Here is a 23017-nt window from a genome sequence, read left to right as displayed (position 1 = left end):
TTAATAAAAAAAAAATATATATCAATTAATTTTTAAGTTAATTAAGTCATATTTTGATTAATTTTTTTTCAGACCTTTTGCACGGTTAACTGGGACTGTAAATTACTCGTGTAAAAAAAAAAACCGTGCAAAAAAAATCAAATTTTTATATAAAACTCACTATTGGGACCAATTTAAGAAAAAAATCGTGCAAAAAATAGAAAACGTGTAAAAAAGTCTAATTTTACATGAAATTCTATCTATTCGTACAGTGAGAATTTTCACTGTTGTTGTTGTTATAAACTTTTCTGGTATTATATGTATGTACATATTACTGTTAGAAGGAACAAACAACTATTCTGGGAATGGTAAAAAATAATACTTTTCAAAGTTCCGTCATTATTCGCTGTGTCTTTTTTTTTCTCATTTCTTCATACAGCTTCATTTATTTCCTTACGTATTGTAATTGTTGCAACCTTTTCACTGGCTTTCGAATCTAAGATTTGTATTTTTTAGTTTAAACCTAATTTAGAATTTATTAAATTCAGCAATGGATTTGTGACGTATTGACGGATAGAATTTTGATTTTATTGCAAAAAAGTATACAATTAAAATAAAGAATCCGTGTAAAAAAATAAAACCGTGTAAAAATGGTAACTGGGAAGTGTTCAAAAACACCGTGTAAAAAAAAACCGTGCAAAAAAAAACCGTGTAAAAAGGAGATCAACTGTATATAAATAAATAAAAAATTAATTGAAATTTTTTATCCAAATAAATGGAAATTTTTTTATAATAAAAAAAAATTAAGATTTTTTATACAAATATTTAACTACATATTATTTTTGTATTTTTTTTTTTCAAGATAAAATATTATATTAAAATTTAATATTATATTAAAATTGAAATTGGATGTATATAAATAAAAAAAAAAAAATAAATTGAAATTTTTTTTGTAATAAAAAATTTTTTTTTTATTTTAATTTTTTTTATTAAATAGTATTAAAAATAATTAATTTTATTTCCCACTTCATGTGATTTTAATTATTTAATTTATTTTAAATTGAAACGACACTAATTTTTTCAATTCAATTTATATTTATTTACATTTAATTGTTGTATTTCAAAACAAAAAACAAAAAAGTTTTAATTTTTTTTTAAGTTGTAATTTTATTATTTTTTTAAGATTTCATATGCAATTTTTTAAATGTTTGATTCACTTTTTTATAATTTGTTTTTATTTTTTAATAAAAAAAAAATATATATCAATTAATTTTTAAGTTAATTAAGTCATATTTTGATTAATTTTTTTTCAGACAAATGAAAAAAAATAATATAAAAAAATTAAAATTTATTTGAATTTAAAAAAATTAAAATTTATTTGAATTTAAAAAAATTTAAATTTATTTGAATTTAAAAAAATTAAAATTAATTTGAGCTTAAAAAAATTAAAATTTATTTGAATTTAAAAAAATTAAAATTTATTTGAATTTAAAAAAATTAAAATTTATTTGAATAATTTTTTATTTAAATCACTTTTTCTGATTACATTTTTTGGAAGATGAAAAATTACTATATTTTTGTGAATTTTCGATAAAAAATGTATTTTTTAAATATAGAATAGCAATATTTCATTTTTATGAAATAACTGAAAACTTTTTGCAAGAAAAAAAGAAAAAAATTGAACACGCCTTATACACTAGCACACAATTTTTTTAAATTCAAACTTCTCCCTTCAATCACCACCAAATTAACACTTTTCACACTTTCTCAACAATCCACAACACCATTTTCATTTTCATTTTTTATAAAATAAAAAAATCTAAATTCTCATTAACATTCAACTTACATTTTGGTGAACGCGCACGCTTATTGCTCTTGCGTTCGTAAAAGAACGAGCTGAGTATACCGGCAGGATTCATTTTGCGATTGGCTTTCAAACTTTTATTTTGTTGTTTTTCAGCGGTGCGCGACATGCTGCACGCTGTGTAAGGACCTGTCGTCGCTGTCGCTTGCATATTAGCAGTTAACTCTTGTTGCTGTTGCTCTTGCTGTTCTGTGTCTTGCACATTGACGGCGCTATAACGGCGTGAAAATATTTTGGCAAAATCTTTCATTTTCGCGCGTTTAATTTCTACTTTGCGTTTTACGGTTTTTGCGTTAAAAGCAAAGCACTAAAATTCGAATTTTTTGCTTTTTCAAAAAAATACCGTTATTTGCTTAGGCATCTAACAGCAATTAGCGTTAAGCTGTCAGCTGTGTTACAATTAACTGTTTTGTATTTTTGTTTGCTTTTTTGCGAAAAAAAATATTATTCAGCGCTTCTAGCTCTGTACGTAAAGTTCAAGCGCACTCAAACTGAATTGTTTATGTCACACTTTTTTGAAAATTTGTAATATTTTTGTTTTATAAATTTCACTTTTGCATAAATAAACAATTATCCTTGTTGCGGTTCTAACATGTTCTTAACGTTGTTTTTGCTTCTTTTTTTCTAAAAATTTAATTTTTAAATTTACTTTTGAAGACGTCACTATTTAAACTCAACGTTTACGATATGTTCTTGTTAGCGTTACGGAGAGCTCACTGGTTTAAAAGTTCGTCTACTCGCTTGCGCAGCTCACTTTTGAATGAAGTCGTTGTGGTGCATGACACGGCAGGTAAATAACGCTTTTGCTAGCCGCTGGCTGACGCCTCACTGACTGCCGCATTGGAAGCTGAGGCTGTAGCGCGTCTACCGCTTACGTTAACGTTTGCAATTTTTTTTGTCGCTGTTTGTTGTGTCGCTGTGATTCTCGTTTGCGCCCAGTCATCATCAGCGGCAGCAGCGTCGCTTATAGACCGGTAATCAGGTAATTCCGAGTCTGTTTGCTGCGCGCTGTTCTCAGCCGCTGTCCAATACAGCTTGACCACTGGTAGCGTAAGCAATTACGTCGCAATGTTGTTGTATTGATAAAATCAAGTCTCAATGAATTGAAGCTGAGCGCAAATTCTTGGCATATATGTAGTTAACAGCAGTTTAGACTGTAAACATAACTGCTAACAGCGCATTTACTCGTTAACAGTGACGTTTATGTTAATTAACAGCACATTTGTTTTTATGTTAACTTAACATTTTCTAAGCAAAATGCTGTTAAATTAACAGCAAACTGTAGGGCATGTTATTTAAGACTGTTAATTAACAGTAGCTGCGCTGTTAAAATGAAGATTAGAACATTTTTATATGAAATAACACCTTTTTTATAATTTTTGTTAAAAATTATAATTTTTTTATTAAAACAATGTAAATATTTTTTGTTTTTAACAAAAAAAAAATTGTTAAATGTTAAATAAAAAAAATATAACAATTATTTAATAAATTATATAAAAATATATTAAATAAATTCTGTCATATACATTAACATAATTCACTGTTATAATATCTTGTGATAAACTGTTAAACGCCACTCTATGTAATTAAGTCACTCACAGCTGATTGCGGCTGTCAATTTTGCGTTGTCATTGTACGACACGCGAATTAAATAAACAATAATAAAAATGCGTTTATAGCCATATGTACGTGTTGCAATGTCAAACTACTTGTGGCAGAAATTTAGTTAATTACTAATGTATAAGAAAAATTCCATAATTACGATTAAAAAGCACTTTTTGATGAATTTTTGCGAGTTTCGAGCACATAAGGAACATAAGGAAGTTGCAGCGAGGAAGTGACTTTGCAGAATTGTAACTATCAAGGATCACTTTTTTTTGAAACTATATAGATCTTCTTCTTATTAACTGTATAGATATATATTACAGACATTATTGACATATGTGACATTGTCAGAAATGTAAACAAATTTATTGACGTCTGCGTGTGTTTTACAATGACAATTGCAAATATTGTAAAATGATAGACATATTTCGCATGAAAATTCAAGTGATGAGTACTGTTTGCATTAACTTTTGCGAAATTATACTTAAATTACTAATTGAGGTATTTTAAGTGAATTTTAAAAATAGATTTTGTCACAATAACACACTATACAGACTACTTGTCAAGGTACATTTTAATAAGTTAAAAACAAATGATATGTGAAGTGGCAGTTAGAACATTAAGGAGTTTCCTCTATTAATTTCCATGTAAAATTGAAAAAATATCGATTTTTTTCGATAAACAGAGAGTATCGAATGTTGAGTCTGTACTGCCGAGTGTAAAAAAAAATGTGAATATTGTGGAAGTTATATCTAATATAATGGAGGGCGAAAGAGTGAGAAAATTTAAGGGGGGAAGGGGAGGTATAAGGTTTGTTTCGTCGAAAAAATACCTTTTTTCATGATTTTTTTAAGAAAAAATTATTGCTGTAGGTTTATTTTACTTAATATTATATGAAAGTACAACATTTGAAGGATACTTAAAAAAAGTTTTATCGAAAAATAGCGAGGAATACAGCATCGAGTACATTGACGTCGAGTTTTTTTATTAGTATTTTCTATATATGTGTAGAATATTTGTTCAAAATTTCAAAACGACCGATGCAGTAGTTTTTCCTGTAGGCTGGTCACCGACTTAAAAAATGACATATTTGGGAAAATCGATTCAAAGTTTTGTACACTCAGCGCAGGTAGCTGGAGGTATCGTTATTCAACCTGCTGTAACTTCGTTAGCTTTTCTCCGAATGACCTAAAACTTTAACACAATATTCTTGAGATGTTGATGGTTCAGAAAAAAAAAATTGTCAAACCTTAACCCCCCCCTCCCCTTAAATCTGTACTTTTTTTACTGTATCTCAAAAGGTTATTGAACGAATTTTGATTTTTTGGGGTAAAAAATGACAAAAAATAGCCATAAATTCTGACTTCATTCAAAGGCTTATTATATGTGTATTGAATTTATTACTTTTTAATTTTTATAGGTTTATATTTTCCATTAATATGTCCTAAAAAATACTTTTTTTTTGCATCAGATCAATGATTGATGAGTGATAAATAGAGCAGTTTGGCACCTCGCGTCGAAGGCAGCAGTTTTTCAAGACTTTAAGCGGCTATACCAGAGTGACACTTTCAAAGATTATTTTTCTTTGCTTATTCGATAGTTTATAGCTTTCAAAAATCGTATCTTGAATAGTTTTTGAAAAAGCAAACGCTCGCAGGTATAAACCGCTATAGTCGAAACTGTAAACGAGTGTTTCTAGAAACGACATTTTTCAAAATTTCTGACATCATAACTCAATGACAAATTGACCGATCGACTTGAAATTGAAACTGAGTATTCTTGAATATATTTACTATAGAATGGCCTACCTTTTTATTTTAATTTGTTGAAAATTGTCAATTTGGCATTAAAAAACCACTTATTTTTACTTAAAATTTTATTTTTGTTTCAACTACTCATTCGACAGGAATCAGCAGTTGGTGAACTTTTTTTTTGGCACCTCCGAAGATAATATTTTTGTCAAAAAATCTTTAAATATAGCTGAAAATATACCTTATCATATCCAAAAAACTTCAAACATTCGATCGAGTAGTTCTTAAAAAAAATTCCCTAATTGTTCCTGTGTTACAATGTCCCTGAAATAAATTAACTATTCAAAACCTAATCTAATGAACTACTTTTTAAGTTTGACTGCCACTGCACTCGGAGAACTATGTATAGCCAAGAAGAGCAACTAAATCTTCAAAGTCAACCTGTACTCTAGATTGGGAGATCGACAAATATCCTTGCTTTTAAAACTAATCCTTACATTGAATTAATTAAATATAGCATCTTTTTTTCTTCCTGAGATGTTACAGTTAGCGTCAGAGTAGCAGATGAAGACCTCCAAATGACAAAATTTGCACAAAATTGTACACTATAAAAGTTCTAGAATCGACAACGACAACTTCGATGTTCCCAGTGTACCCCCAGAAGACTGTCAGTAGCTGTTATTCAAGAGAACAAAACAATTAAGGTGTGTTCAAAAAATAACGGGAATTTTTTGTTTTGTTCAAAAGTCCAATTGTCAAAGTTTGATACGAGAAATTGCAGAAAAAGCCAAAAAAATATATATATATAAATGGAGTTGTGAGAAGTGTTTCAACGATTGACAGAAGCGCTGACATAATATTGAAGGAATGAATAAATAATTTTTCAAGAACACAAAACGGAAATTCCCGTTATTATATGAACACACCTCCTCTTTACTTTCATTCAGTTTCCCTATTTAAGGTATAAAAAAACGTGGCAGATAAGATTGAAACTATCGTAAGCGTTATTACTACAATATGTTAGAGATTAAGTGACAATATCAAAGTTAGCAACAGTCTGATTTATTCGTTGATCTTCTATTTTTGGATGATTGTATTTAATATTTTTTTTTTTGGTGAAACGCAATATTAGTTAGTATGAAAATTGATTTTTTTTTGGAGTTCGACAAACTGTAAGACAATAGAACACTATACGGAAATGCTAAGCAGACAAAGAAATCGATACATCAGAAGAATAGCGACCCTAGACTTATTCAGACTTCCAAAAAGCAAAAAAAAAAATATTAAAAAATTGCGACAACTTTTAGTCATAAAATTAAATTGTAGTCAAAGCTGATCTACAAGATTTTTCTATGGAGACAATATTCAACGTTTAGCGCTACTTTAAGTTTATAATAAATAACAAAAACAAGACAAAACCATATTTCAACATTTCACACACCTTTTTTCTGCGCTCATTCGCACCACACACACACTAAATTCACCTGAGTCATTGGGGTAAACCCCTTTAGGTATAAATGACACTTTGGTCCAAAAATGTCAATAACATATGTATGGATTTGCATTAATTTATGCATTTGACAAGCTTTCATTAGCTAGAATAAACAGTGAAACTTATGAGATAGAATAATAAAATTTATAAGTTAGAAATTGCGTGCATACTGAGATACATATGTTTGCTTGTATATTTGTATGTTTGTATGTAAACCTTAAATATTTGTTTATAAGCTTGTATTGAGTTTTCAATTGAAGCACAAAGTCCAAATTGGACAGCCGCCTAGTCGAGTCATTCAATCAACAAACGATTTGTGTCGTCATCCAATAGTAGCAACAGCTGGGTTACAAATTCACTACAAATATACAGATAAATCTATCTACAAGCACCTCTAGCGACAAATATACAAAAACCTGAGTCTGCAGCACATTTTTCGGATTTTTTTATGATTTTTTTTTAAACTTCTTTTGCTTACTCGCTTCAATGCTTACATTGATTTGGTCAGTTTCGTTAGTGAAATAGCTTCGAGAAGTTTCACTTGTAGTTGTTTCTTGTCTAGAATCCCTTGTGCCGCTGTTTGCCGTGCAATTTCAGTTTTATAGTTTCGGAAATGCTGCCAAACACTCAATACACACCTACATTCATGCGTAGTTTGATATTTGATATACGAGTATATAAATGCAGCAGCCACCATATCGGTCTACCAATAACCATAATTCGTCATTGATAGTTGCTGCCAAGCAGTTAATTGATATGGTAAATAAATAAATTTAGTTTTGTATTGATTTCGTATACGAGTTTTGGTGACGCGGTTTTTCAACTTTTGATATATTTTTTGAGTGCACACAATAGTGTTTCAGAAAATACTAGCATCTGTGAAGGCTGTGACGAAATTTTTTTATAGCAAAAACTATTAAATATAAAAGTTCTTTTAATTTCTCGAAATATTTTAGTGCAAATTGTGCGGAAGAATTCGTGCAAATATTGTGAAACAACTCTTGCTTTGGCACGGAGACATATTATTAGAAGAAATATCTTCCCTCAAAATTTCTTCAAAATATCCGAGAGACTTATGCAACTATAATTTCGGCAAAAAATTTGTTAGAAGTACTGAGGTTCTCATATTCGATATATACGGTCTTGAAAACTTATTGACCGATTTCGACGATTTTTAGAAGGGTGATGGCAGTCTTTAAATACAGTATTTCAGCGAAGTTCTGTTCCGATATCTTCACTAGTACTAACTTTATATATTCTAAAGTAAACTATTCATACCGACTTCAGAGTTCTGGTATATGGGAAGTAGACGTGGTTGTGAAGCGATTTAGACTATTTTCACAACATTTTCTCCATTTTTGGACTGTATAAGGTAGTACCTAAAAGAAACGACTCTAGAAAGTTTCCTTGATATAGCATTAGTAGTTTGCGAGATATGTACAAAAAAATTAGTAGGGGCGGGCTACGCCCACTTCCCCAAAAAAATTACATCCACATATGCCCCTTCATAGTGCGATCCTTTGTACCAAATTTTATTTCTATAGCTTTATTTATGGTTTAGTTATGGCACTGTATGTGTTTCCGGTTTTCGCAAATTTGTGGGCGTGGCTGTGGTCTGATTTTGCCCGTCTTCGAAAAATGTGTGGTGAGAGTAGTCAATGCCCTCTAATGTTTCTGAGTTCTCGAGATATATTCGAAATATGAATTTCGTAAATCAAATTAGTTCGATAAATACAACATACAATGTACTTAACTATCGCAATTTCATATTTGAATTCAACATTCAACACTTGAATTCAATTGAATTGATGTTCTAGACCTATTAGGAAAGTGTTCTAATACTTTGAAGTGTGTGTCATACGATATATGTACATATTCATCCTTCTTGTAATTATGGGAATATGAATAAAGCATTCCCATGAATTCTTCTTTCCGTTCGAAAGTAAAAATCGCATCATCAAAACTTATATACGAATTTCGGCATTCTGTCACGTTTTGGTGCCATAAATGGCAATTCATTTTTGTGAATTTATAAAGCCAATTATGCGACTGTTTTATCATAAAAACAAGCAATTTATCTAATATCCGTGACATGTTAAATATCATCTACATAAATTATCCATATAACATTTTTCTAGTTGGCCCGATTTAAGTTCACGGAAAAAGATGCTTGGTATATTTAAAGGAATAATGTATAAAAACAACTTGAACGGACGTTCCTGGGAATTATGTTATTATTCCCAAATGCATGCATTTTCTGCTTAGCAAAGAGCTTTCACTTTAATATATCAGTATTTTCCATCAAAACCTTCAACTGTGTTTTGCTAATAGACCTTGGGAATGGTTTTATGGCTGTTTCTCACAAGAAGAGGAATACACAATAAGAACAGTCCTTTGTGAAGTCAGAAAAACTCTAATTAGATATTTAGACTCGATAAAGTGCCGTGTACCTACTACAAATCTGCATAGCTTGTTTACTTTTAAAGCTGCTATTTCACGAGAATGTTGAAAAAAGTGAGAACCAAGGAATTTTAGTCTCACTCACGTCTATATTCTATAAGGAAGTGTTGAACTGATTCTAACACGCCTTCTTCCAGTCAAATTTTGCACCTAGCATCTAATACAATTTTTAATGGAATTGCGACTTATACAACTAAGAAATTATTACAGCGAGTGAAGACCATCCCTAGATATATTACGATTTTCCTTAGGAAGAGGAGGATCTTGCGACTGCCGAACGCTTACCCAGCTCAGCTGGATCACAACTGTTCAGAAGGAAATCACTACTGCAATTAAGATTGACGCGGCTAGCCTTGCCAGCTCATTAACCTTATCATTTCCCGGGATACCGATGTGGCCAGGCACCCAAATTAGTCTAATTGTGAAGATATAATCGATTGAAAGTGAGGGCCGATGTTTTTTTACAATAAGGCTGATTAATCCGTTAATGTAACTCTGCATAACCAAAGAACCCGAGTGGTCTCGAAAAGGCTAGAAACTGCACTATTACAACTAATACCATTAAATTATTTCGCAGTTACCCAATCCATTATCATCCATCGCATTAAATCAAACTGTTTCAATAAGAATCGGCTCTATGAAACCCGGTAAGCAATTACTCTTATATTCAATAAAGAATTTGAGGTATTTCTAGGATGGACAAGTAGACATTTTTTTTTTTATATAAACCCAAACGATTACCCACCTTCGGCCCAACCGACGCGTGGGGCGCAATTCGCAAACGAGCGGAATTTGCCGAGTCATAAAAGGCAAGATTTTTTAAGCGTCGAGATCTCAAACTGCTCAGCTACAGAAAGAAAAATTTCAACAGCTAAGATTTAAAATTTACAAAAACAAAAGGTTAAAAAATTTTAATGTTACTTATTAAACGAAGACCAAATAGTTTTTTTAATGCTAAAGATCGAATCAGACAGGTCAAATGTGCTGGAATGAGAATTAAGACAATAACATATTTGGCGGAATGGTTCGTTTAACTCAAAATTTGTTTTCGAAGATTTTAAAAGTAATGGTCCAAACTGCCTAGATGAACGAAATGGGACATTAAACTTGATATCAGACAAAAGGAACTTTTTCTAATAATTGTTACTCCTAGTTCGATTATTTAGATCGATCTTAAACTCTAATATAATATAAATTCTAATAATAATTCTATTGACCCATCAAAAACATACATCCATATATTTTCGACGAAACATCTGTCAAGCTGTCATTCTTATTTGATGTTTTGGAACTTAAAAGTTACGCCGATGATATTGATATCATCGGAAGCAACAACCGCGCCGTTTGTTCTGCTTTTTCCCGCATGGATAAGGAGGCGAAGCGAATGGGTCTGGAGGTGAATGAGGACAAGACGAAATATCTCCTGTCATCAAACAAACAGTCGGCGCATTCGCGTCTTGGCTCCCACGTCACTGTTGACAGTCATAACTTCGAGGTCGTAGATAATTTCGTATACCTGGGAACCAGCATCAACAACACGAACAATGTCAGCCTCGAAATCCAGCGCAGAATAACTCTTGCCAACAGGTGCTACTTTGGACTGAGTAGGCAATTGAACAGTAAAGTCCTCTCTCGACGAACCAAAATCAAGCTCTACAAGTCGCTTATCATTCCCGTCCTGCTTTACGGTGCAGAAGCTTGGACGATGTCAACATCAGATGAGACGACACTAGGAGTTTTCGAGAGGAAAATTTTGCGCAAGATTTATGGTCCTCAGAACATTGGCAACGGCGAATACCGCAGACGATGGAACGATGAGCTGTACGAGTTATACGACGACATTGACATAGTTCAGCGAATAAAAAGACAGCGGCTACGCTGGCTAGGTCATGTTGTCCGAATGGACGAAAACACTCCAGCCCTGAAAGTGTTCGATGCAGTACCCGCCGGAGGAAGCCGAGGAAGGGGAAGGCCTCCACTCCGTTGGAGGGACCAGGTGGAGAGCGACCTGGTTACACTTGGGATCTCCAACTGGCGCCGAACTGCGAAGGAGAGAGACAGGTGGCGCACTATCGTCGATTCGGCTATAACCGGCTAAACGGTTGCAACGCCAATCACATACATACTACATAATGATATGTGTAGTTCAAATATCAAAAATTATATATCAACCAAACCTATGTATTTTACAAAGAGAGTTGATAAATTAGGGCTATAAAATCAGCTTGGAACTATGAAGTCAGTCGCGAAATTACATTACTCGAAATTAAAAAAAAAAAAATAACAAATTTGAATTCTACAAAATCTCAATAAGTAATCAATAAGCTTGTAAAATTAGTTAATCATTACGAAATTCATTTTAGACATAAATTAAGCAGAACTTGAAAAAAACAAAACAAAAGCAACAATGAAATAATTGTTTAGATTTTTTACAAAAAAAATGTGCGCAAATTTTTGTATTTGTTGTGAAATTTCATAAAATTGCTTGTCATCATGTATATGTATATACTTCAGACTGGCGAAATACAATTGAAAACCATTGGCGCCATATCTTATATCAAAACATTCTTGGAGTAAATAAAAAAGTAAACAAAAATAATAGTTAAATCATGGCAGATGAGACGTTAAACTAATTCTAATGAAGGCGGAACAAAATTTGTTTAATATTTCTTTAATTCTATATATTCTTAATTCTCTTTTTTCTCTAGTATTTTTTTCTCGTTCTTGACACATATTTTGAAATATATTAACAAAATATTGTAAATAACTTCTCGTTAACATATTGTTACCAATTATGTTTTTTTATTGTTATACGAAATCTAAAATGTAAGCATTACTCAGCGAAATTTTTTGAACTCTTCCCGTTTATTGCCTCACAACTGGTTCTAAATTGATTTGTCTCTACGCTGCTTGCATATGCCAAATTTTTTGTTGTTTTCAGTAGCAAATTATACTTTTGAATCCGCATTTTCAGCTTTTGTTTTAAATAGAACTGCTATTTTTCAGCGGCACATTTCTGCTTTCATTTTCAGCCTTATTAAATTTCTTAGTAACCTGGGAATTTCGTTGAAATTTTGTATATTAAAATTAATTTTTTCGAATTCAAATTCCGATTTTATGTTCAAAACTTGTTTCAAATGTACCTTGGCTATGTGTAGTATCTGCCTAAGAGCGAAATTTAATTAGTATAACAAGTATGACATACATTTTCAAGGTCTATGCTTGGCCTTTGTCAAGTTCAATGTTCGCACTAAAAATTTTAAAAATTATTATAAAAAAAAATGTTTCTACAACTTTGCTTCTGCCGTTTTCCAATAGATGTCTCTAGGGTCAATCACTGGTCGATTAAATCGTTTTATATCGATCTTGGACATTTGTGTCAACATTAACCCAACAAAATATTTGTAGAGATCTGTTTGTATCCCAAACTGAAAATGTCACCTTTTGAGCCGAATTCTCGACATTTGCGGGAAATTCTGCTTTTCTTTTTTAATTCCAAGAAAAGTGCGGCTGAGGCTCATCGAATGCTTTCGGATACGTACAGTGAGGCAGTCCTAAGTGAAAGAACATGTCACGAATGGTTTCAACGTTTTAAGAATGGTGATTATGAAGTCGAAGACCGGCATGGTGGTGGAAGGTGAGAAGATTTTCGAAGATGCTGAATTGGTTGCTAAAGCCAAGTGAACCCATCACAGGAGATCGATACCGAACGTAATTGATGCGTTTGGGCCGAGCACTAAAAGAAAAACGGCCACAGTACGAGGAAAGACACGATAAAGTCATTCTCCAGCATGACAATGCTCGGCCTCACGTCGCAAAGGTGGTCAAAAATCATTTGGAGACGCTGAAATGGGAGATCTCACCCCACCCGCCGTATTCTCCAGACGTTGCTCCATCTGATTACCACTTGTTCCGATCGATGGCACACGGACTAGCTAACGAGCACTTCAGTTCTTATGAAGAAGTCAAAAATTGGATTGATACTTGGATCGACACGAAAGATGAGGAGTTCTTCCGTCACGGAATACGCATGCTGCCAGAAAGATGGTCAAAAGTAGTAGCTAGCGACGGCCAATATTTTGAATAACATTTTTGTAACCGTTTTTATACAATAAAGTCTTAAATTACCAAAAAAAAAACGACGGAAGACCCAAAATTCAAATAGACCTACAAATTCAATTTTGAAATTTCTTAATTATTTTTGAAATCGAAATAATTAAATCGGTTTGATTTATTTGTAAAATATAGTTGAGAGTGAGGTTATGGGTATCTATCTGTATAAATGCTTATAAATCGACTGTCTTATCTCAGCATTCAACTGTTTTTAGTTATGATCGCAATCGTTACATCCTCTAGTACCGATTTTATGTTGTTAACACACAATTTATTTGAGCAAATTTTGAAATTGATGGATGCAAGAGTCGATAAAAGTTCTAAGATACAGAATGTTTACGTAAGATTTAGAAATATGGTTATTGGAATTATCATTCACGATTATATCTTTTAGAAGTACTGTGACCGATCTCAAATCGTATAAGAAATATTGTGAACATTTTGGGAAGATATTAAGTATTAATCTGTAGGTAGTAAGCCAACTTTTAAAAAATTGTCTTTAAAACATTGAAAGTTATAAGAATTTAAGTAGTAAGCTCAGAGATGTGCAATAATTACTCTCACTTCTTCGATACTAGCCGATTGTAGCGATATTGGAGCAAAACGTCATTATAAAATATATTTAGCGGTCTTAGCTTTTTATTTATACTTGAGTTTGATGTCTACTGTTTAAATGAAATTATTTTGTTTCTCTTTCACTCAATTCGAAATTGCCTTCTCTGTGTATAACAATGAACTCAGAGAACTTCCTCATTTTTTATACCCATCCATATTTTAAGGGTGATATCCTTATACCTATTGTTATAGGTTACGTATACGCCTGTACGTTGTTAACCCGTAACTAATGTCGCTGGGTAATATTGACCCGTATATTTCTGTGGTCATAAAGAAAATTTAAATAAATGTTAAATTAAAATAAATCTATATGAGTAAGTTGTGAGGCTATGCCATGTTCTGAAGATTTGTAAAATAAATTTAAAATCTATATTAAAAACTTTAAGAACTTTTTAAACTTTCAGAGCCTAGATTGTATGAATATTTGTAAAAAATTTTAAAATCGATATTGAAAGCTTTAAGAGCTTTTTTAAGGTTTTTAAGCTTTCAGAGTAAAGAAGACGCTTTAGCACTATACACTTGCAAATGGATGGTTGGACGGGGGGACTAACCCCCCGCGTATCACATTGGCTCTACACAGCTGTGGTAAGACCGATTATGACTTATGGGATATTGGTCTGGTGGCCAATAATTGACAAGAAGTACGCAGTAAAGCGTATGGTAAGTTTACAAAGAGCGACATGTATATGTATCAGTGGAGCTCTCAGAACAACGCCGAGCCAGGCATTAGATGCGATTCTGTATCTATTCTATTCTGCAAACAACAGGCGGCGAAATCGGCACTTAGGCTGAGAGAATCTTCGCTACTGCAAAACTACAATAGGGGACATTCCAGTATACTCTGCACGTTTCCATTTCTACCAAATATTACGGACTTTCGTAATCCTATAGAAATGAATCTAAACTCGGACCTACACATATCCTTCCCCTCTAGAGAGGAGTGGGAAATGGGAAAAGTGGACAAAGATTCTGTGCTATGTATCTATACAGACGGTTCAAAACTGGACAAACGAGTAGAAGGCGGGGTATTTTCAGAGAAACTGGAGACCAGAATCGCTTTTCGGTTACCAGATCACTGCAGTGTTTTCCAAGCAGAGATCACTGCAATTAAAGAAAGCCTTCTCGTTTTGTCAAAAAGAATGCTAACGACTAAACACATATACATATTCTCGGATAATCAAGCAGCTTTATAATCACTAAAGTCGCAAAGAATATCATCGAAGATATTGAAAGAATGCTGGGATTTACTAATGACAATGACATCATATATCACGATACACCTGCAGTGGGTCCGGGACATAGTGACATTCATGGAAACTGTGTAGCAGATGAACTAGTCAGATTGGGCACAATACTGCAGTTGGATGCTAATAAAGAGGGAATTTATATACCTCTGGCAACATGCAGATATCTAATAGATAAACATGCTGTTGCTACGGCTGAATCACAATGGAAAGAATCAACGACTTGTTCCGTAAGTAGACAAACGTGGCCTGAGTGGAGTAAGAGCCGCACATGTGGTTTATTGAAATTTAAGAGGAATGACACAAGAACCATTATAGGGGTGTTAACGGGACACTGTCTGATTGGTAGACACGCCAGCAGACAAGGGTTACCTTGTAACGATTACTGCAGAAGCTGCCAGGAAGAAGAAGAGGAAGAAACGATTACACACCTTCTATGTGGATGTAAGGCTCTGTACAGGAAAAGAAAAGAAACTATTGAACGCGGTTTTCTCGAGGATGTGGTGCGTCGTTTTGACCACCACATAACCTAAGTTTTCAGAGCCTGATGTTTATTTAATTCTTAATGAGAAGAAGAAAATATATAATTTGAATATAAATTACTTATAATAAATTTATTTTTAATTACAGAATAACTTGGCTTCATAATCTTATTGGGGGTTTTGGGACTAGAAATATGCTTATGAAAAAAAACATAGCACATAATATTTAATTAACCCAGCAGAGGTACAATTGATGTATCACATATGATTTATTCTGATGAATTTAATTTGTGAACATGTGTTGTATATTTTAATAAATAAATTTAATTAATTGAATAATAAAAGAAAAGTTGTAAAAGGAAAATTTTAGTTTAATCTATAATTGTTATCAATAATTTTAATCAATATTTATTAATTGGTTCGAAAATATTTCGAAGCTCCACTATATAACACATAGCCACTTATGACTACATATTAATAAAAAGTTTTTTGGTTTCCACTACAAATTACGTAAAGTATAATCAATTCATAACTTGTGCACACCGTTTAAATGTTTAGTAAGCGTAAATATTTACAAATTGACCATATTATCTCATTTCGCGATACATATTCAACTATTTTATGCATACGTAAATACAAAAATATTATCTCATGCAGCAATCAATCAACAATTAAAAATAATCAAATCGATAATTGTCTCAGTAATTGTAAATGAAATCGATCGCTACTGCTTCCGACAACCGAAAGACAGCTTAAAGGATTGCATAGCACACGCTACACTTTTTTCTGAATAAAAAACATATTTTTTTTTAATTGTTTCTGTGCATATGTAATGCCGGAAATGTTCTGGTGTTCGTGTAATTAAGTATTACTGCATTTAACCATTAAGTGTTAGGTGCAAATTCAATTATAGTGGGTATTCAGTAATTTACTTAAGGTAATTTAAACGTTAATTTCATATTAATTACAGTGTTTAACAAAAGTACACCTACATAGATGCATACATACATATGTACATTTAAAGAGCGCGCGTAATCATCCAGGATGGAGACTAGTATAAAGCATAAAAGCACAAATGTAATCAGAAGCTATAAAAAATACTTGGTTTTTATGATAAATTCTTTTTTAAATTTTTAAATTATATGTTACAGCGTGAACTTTGAAGTGCGAGAATTATAATCGATTTCAACAGAAATTAAGAAATATATGTATATATGTTAGTCGAAATCCAGCTGTAATTAAGAAGACGTATTTTATCTGTAGTGGTTATAAAGTGATATTTAATAAAGGAAAGAGTACATAAAATATATAGTTCGCGAAAGAACATTATATTAAGTGATATGTGGATCTTAGAAGAGGCTCTTCGCTTTTTTAATAAAATTAACTTCATCATAAACTCACTTCCTCCAAAGCTCAACCCGAATTTTAATGATAGGAAATGTTAGGAAACATGGTAATACCAAGAGAGCTGAGGAATTAAAAGAGACGCAATACCTGAAAATAATATCAACTGTAACGAAAAAGTTGTATGCCGGATCATTATTCGGTACCCCTAGAACATCGTCAAGTCTATATCCAATTTTATTGTCTTCAAAGCCAGGCAACATTAATAGTTTAACTGAATTTCATATACTATATTGATACAATATTGCTTCTCAGAGATCGGTTGGAGCTGACTTTAATCATAAAAAACCCTCCATTAAGCGGAAAGCACGAGGACGAATACCACAAAATGAATGAAAGCTTGCCGAATGTTTTTATAACAAAGTTGCTAAAGAGAGTATAATAGTTTTGTCCACATAACGGTTGTTTGTAAGTCCTAAAACTAAACGAGTTAGATATAAGGTTATATATACCAAAGTGATCAGGGTGACGAGTAAAGTTCAATTCCGGATGTGTGTCTGTCCGTCCGTGCAAGCTGTAGCTTGAGTAAAAATTGAGATATCTTATGAAACTTGGAACACGTGTTCTTTGGCACCATAAGAATGTTAAGTTAAGATGGGCGGAATCGGACCACTACCACGCCCACAAAATGGCACCAACCGAAAACACATAAAGAGCCATAACTAAGCCATAAATTAAGCTATGAAAGTACAATGGATTGTTCTAAGAAGCGGCATATTTGGATGTAATTTTTTTTTGTGAAAGTGGCCCTGCCCCCTACTAAATTGTTTGTACATATCTCGTAAACCACTAAAGCTATATCAACGAAAATCTTAGGAGCCGTTTCTTTTTTCAGGCATTTCCTTATATAGTCCCATGCAAAGGTTACGTTGAAAACTACTAAAAATGCTTTAATTCAGTAAGGAAAACCAACAGAAACCTTAAATTTTATTATAAAGAAGGTACGGAAGAGCTGTACTCAAAATGCTATACAAAATTTTAAATATGAGTGGGTCTGCCCACTTATGGGTCAAAAACCATATCTCCGACCAATTCCAATGAAATTCGGTTTGTAATATTTTACTTGCATCCCAATGATATGTTGTAAAAATATGCCAAATCGGTTCACAACCACGCCTACATCCTATATACCAGAACTTTGAAGACGATCTGAATCGTTTACTTTACAATATACAAAGTAAGCACTAGTGAAGATATCGGAACAGAACTTTGCACAAATACTACGTTTATAGTGTGGCAGCCCCATTCTAAAAATCGTTGAAATCGGACCATAAATTTTCAAGGCCCCATATATCGAATATGAGGACCTTAGTGCTTCTAACACATTTTTTTACCGAAAATATAGATATTTCAAAGAAATTCGGAGGGAATATAATAAACAAATATTTGAAATCGGGTCATAACTTCACCTAACTCCCATATACCTAATATTAGGGATTCCAACTTCCAATGGACTTTATACCATAAATATAACGAATATGTGGGTCAAATTGTTGCGAGAGTATAAAATGTTCGGTTACACCCGAACTTAGCCCTTTCTTACTTATTTTAAATTGGTTTAGAACTAAACGAATCGTTTTTTTTTTTCTTTATTCAATCTTGTCGGATGTAATATATGGTTGCCATTTTAATGGCCATCAGTTTCTTAGCATTCCGTTGTGACCTGAGCTATAGTAGCTTTCATAGTATCGTTGGCCTAGCTAACCTACTATGTGACCTTTGCTGTTCTGATTCCACGGTCACACCTTAGAAATCCATAAATACAATAAAATAAAACTCGAAAAAAATAAACTGTTGTTATTTAAGAATATCCCACACAAGTCAAAGTAAATGCGCCCATCGACCATTATAAAGTAGGAACTGAGCAAGCTACCTTGAAATGGCATACATATTTCTGGACTCAGGAATGTGAGTATATTTCGAGATCGTTATAAAATTATTGAAACGAGGTAAACTTTTGCTGAACTCTTATTTAGTTTATGCTCTATAAATATATGTGTATGATGATTTGACCTTACCTTGGTCCGAACTAACTGCGAAAGTATATATGACAAGGAACCTTTATCATAAATAATATTTCAGAAACTAACTGGAGAGCGAGGATGTGGAATCTTTGAACTTTTGCGTTCTTACAACACATCTCTTTACAATATATGTTTATTTTTTTAATATCACAAATGACGTACTGTCTGTGGAGTTAATAAGCAATGTTCAGCTACACTTCCATATGAAAATAGCAAATAGAAAATAAAAGAACGCAATAGTCATGATTTCGCATACTTCAGTCCACTTTAATGAATTTGCCAATTTTAATGAATTTGCATACAAAAGAATACCCCATTTAGTTTATAGCACGGCATCTTCATGAATAAAAAATTTCTCTATTTACGATTAGTTTTATGGTTAATCGTGTCTTGTATTTGCATATCTATAGGTGTTCCTTTCTATTGTATACCTTAACGTGTAAGTAAGTGATTGTGTGTGTGTGTTTTTTTTTTCAAGTAAATATTGAGCATGAGTTCACGGAGGTCACTAGATTTTCGGCACATTTGCAAAAAAATAAAAAAAAATTATAAGCAAATCAGAGCAACTTTGAAATAGGAAATATTATTTACCAATAGAAATAAATACAAGCGGAATATGAGGGTGCAACAGGAAGTAATCGGTTTTGAATCGGATTACAACAAGATATCGGAAAAAGAATAATTTTGTTTTAATTAGAAATATTTGCTAATTTTTTGGGAGTGGAGAACCGAATAAAAACCCAATTTAAATCAAATTATGCTGACAATTATATGTTTCAGATACTATCGTAATAACATTCTCAAAGAGATCGGTTCTCTAACTAACATCTGAGACAAAGAAACACCGTTACAATTTACCAGATCTAACAATCAAAGAATCCGTTCCAGAAATTTGTTGACGGTTTATTTACTTATCATAAGAGGAAAGCGATTTTATGAAACGATTACTCGTACTACGAGTATTGTATATAAGAACCCCTTTTCTAAAAGTATAATAATAACTGTTCCCACAGGAGGCGGAAAGGAACCAGATTTTAATCCACCGAAGGACTACCAACTCGACAGCAATACTCAAAATTATTTGGAGATTGTTTTCTGCCAGTAAAACAAACTCATACGTATAAGTATTAACATCAAGCCTATGATGTCATAAGTTCGAAATTTTCCATATCCCTACATACCTATTATCTTCTGAAGACAACCTCGCTTTAACATTGTGTAATCTTCAGTGTCATATGCAACAAATTGTATTGCTTTGCCTTCGCCCACCTCCTCATTTGTCTCACATATGTATCAATGCTACAGCTTCATGGACCAACTGTGTACTTGGACTAAGGAATCTAAAGGTCGTACTTAAGTATGTCATTTCAATAAATGTTTACAATGCTTAACGTATTGTCGACTGTATGTATGTATGTATGTAAGAAAAAGAAAGAAGGGTTCTTATTGTGTACACTTACTTCTTATCAGTACATAATATATTTATTTCAGTGTTTCCTATAATCTGCAGCTTTAAAAAATTAATAACAACCAATCGCAACTGACGTATTTAATTGCTCTTTAATGGCTGTCTATGCTTTGCCGAGCTGCAGGGTGTTTTCTTTTTCAATGCGGAACGTTTTCAAGTACTCAAATGTCCTTGTAACACTTTTTCTACAGCTGATTTCGTGGCGATCGCGGCTTTTTAAACGCAAATAGTTTGCTTATTTTTTTTTTAAATAGTGTAAACATTGAAAAACTTCCTTTTCTTGTCAAGTTCAAGTGATAATAGAGTGCTAGGTGCTATCAATAGCAGTCAGTAGACAAAAGCTGATAGTGTGGCAGAAAAGTGTATACTCAATATGAGTTTGAAAATATATTTTTAGTTGTTTTTATTTTTGAACTGTAAAAATTTTGGATGATAACTGAATCAGGAATATTTTTAAAGCTAATATAATTCATTATAAGGCTATGCACATAGTGTGAAGTGTGTATATACGGAGTGAGAATTCTTTGTATAATATTTTTTTTGTTTGTTTTCTGGTTAGGTAGACTATAGCTTCACTGTGACCTTTGCCTACTGGAACCTTTTTGTTTATTTCTCTGTTTATAATTAAAATTTTTGTGTTAAATTTCCTCAGGCTTTATTTAACCATAATATAACAGATGGACTTTTTCCCATGTCTAATGATTTCTTTTAAGATATTTCATAAGAGTTTGCTAATCCTACTCTACCAAAGCTTTACAAGTCCCCCTCCATTATCGATAATAACATTAACAAGTAAGGAAGGGCTAAGTTCGGGTGTAACCGAACATTTTATACTCTCGCAATTTATTGATGTAATTTTTTAAAGATAACACAATTCGACCAATATATTCGGTATAAAGCTCAATAGAATAACGAAAATCATCATAAATAGTATATGGGGACTGAGGTAATTCCTAAACCGATTTCACTCGTTTTCACCACCAAGATACAATGTATCGAAGTTTATACGCTCACTTAATTTAATATTACTTATAATTAGGTATATGGGATATGGGAAAGATATGACCCGATTTTTACCATTTCAGGTACAGAGAGAAACTGTTATAAGAAAAAAATTCAGAGGGAATGAATTACATTGAAATACCTGAGGGATTTACCTATATTTTCGGTGAAAAATTACCCTTAGGCACTGAGTTCTTCATGTTCGAAATCAGGGGCCTTGAAAAGTCATGGTCCGATTGTGATAATTTTTCCACAAGTGATGTCACAGCTCAAATACAGAATTTGTGTAAAGTTTTATTCCGCTATATTCATTTGTTCCTAATGTATATATGTATTATAAAGTGAACGAATCAAAAGAATTCAAAATTGAGTTATATGGGAAGTAGACGTAGTTGTGAACCGATTTCGCCCATATTCACCCCGTGTCATCAGGGTGTCAAGAAAGTGTTATATACCGAATTTCATTGAAATCGGTCGAATAGTTCTTGAGATATGGTTTTTGACCCATAAGTGGGCGACACTTTTAATAATTTTCAACCTAAACTTTGTATGGGAGGTGGGCGTGGTTATTATCCGATTTCTTTCATTTTTGGACTGTATAAGGAAATGGCTAAAATAAACAACTGCAGAAAGATTGGATTATATAGCTTTATTGGTATGAGAGTTATATACAAAAAACCTATTTGGGGGCGGGGTCACGCCCACTTTTCAAAAACAATTACATTTAAATGTGTGTAAGTGAGTTCAATGTGATCGTAAATTTTATTTTCGATACGGTTTCAATGATTCCGACGAAAAATTTTTTTCGATCGAATCATTTTCTTAGGTACCTTATTAGTCAGATTTGAAGTTTTGTAACTTTTCTTATACACGAAACACAAATATTACTTTCTGGAGATCAAATTACATCGTGAGTACATACATTGTTAAAGGAATTCAAGAATATTCGGGCAAATACAGGTCTCTAACAAGATAATAGAATAATGGATATGACGTTGGTATAGCTATACTTCCCTAGAAAGTTCATGATTGCTGATTAATATTTTATTTAAAAAAATGTAAATTATTATTTTTTTATTAAAAACACAAAGAATACATTTAATAATTGGAAAAAAATAAAAAATTACAAATGAAGATATTTGGAAATCATAAATTAGAAAAAATAATTAATTTCAGATAACCGAGTGAAAAAATAATAAACAAATAAAATGAAATAAAAAAAATAAATTAACTAAATTAAATTAAATTGAATTAAATAAAATAAAATAAATTAAATTAAACTAAATAAAATAAAATAAAATTAAATAGAATTAAAATTAAATTAAACTAAATAAAATAAAATTAAAATTAAAATTAAAATTAAAATTAAAATTAAATTAAATTAAATAAAGTAAAATAAAATTAAAATTAAATTAATTTAAATTAAATTAAATTAAATTAAACTAAATAAAATAAAATTAAATAAAATAAAATTAAATTAAATTAAACTAAATAAAATAAAATAAAATAAAATT

At 31.9% G+C, this 23017-nt stretch overlaps 1 protein-coding gene across 4 annotated transcripts in view; it reads right to left on the bottom strand.

Moving 5' to 3' along the window:
* LOC105212447 (scavenger receptor class B member 1) overlaps positions 1 to 23017 on the bottom strand; it is a 76595-nt gene that overhangs the window by 36062 nt on the left and 17516 nt on the right. The window contains exon 1 of one of the 4 annotated variants that reach the window (XM_054227593.1): positions 1826 to 3034. The exons of the other annotated variants lie outside the window; for them this stretch is intronic. Within the exon in view, the coding sequence (XP_054083568.1) occupies positions 1826 to 2093 (268 nt within the window). The 5' untranslated portion in view covers positions 2094 to 3034. Of the gene's footprint in view, positions 1 to 1825; positions 3035 to 23017 lie in introns of those variants that run through there. 4 annotated transcript variants of the gene reach the window in all.

Source organism: Zeugodacus cucurbitae, chromosome 3 (genome assembly GCF_028554725.1).
Source record: "Zeugodacus cucurbitae isolate PBARC_wt_2022May chromosome 3, idZeuCucr1.2, whole genome shotgun sequence".
Lineage (NCBI taxonomy): Eukaryota > Metazoa > Arthropoda > Insecta > Diptera > Tephritidae > Zeugodacus > Zeugodacus cucurbitae.
Note: the sequence above shows the minus strand (reverse complement) of the source record. Positions and strands in the feature narration are given on the sequence as shown.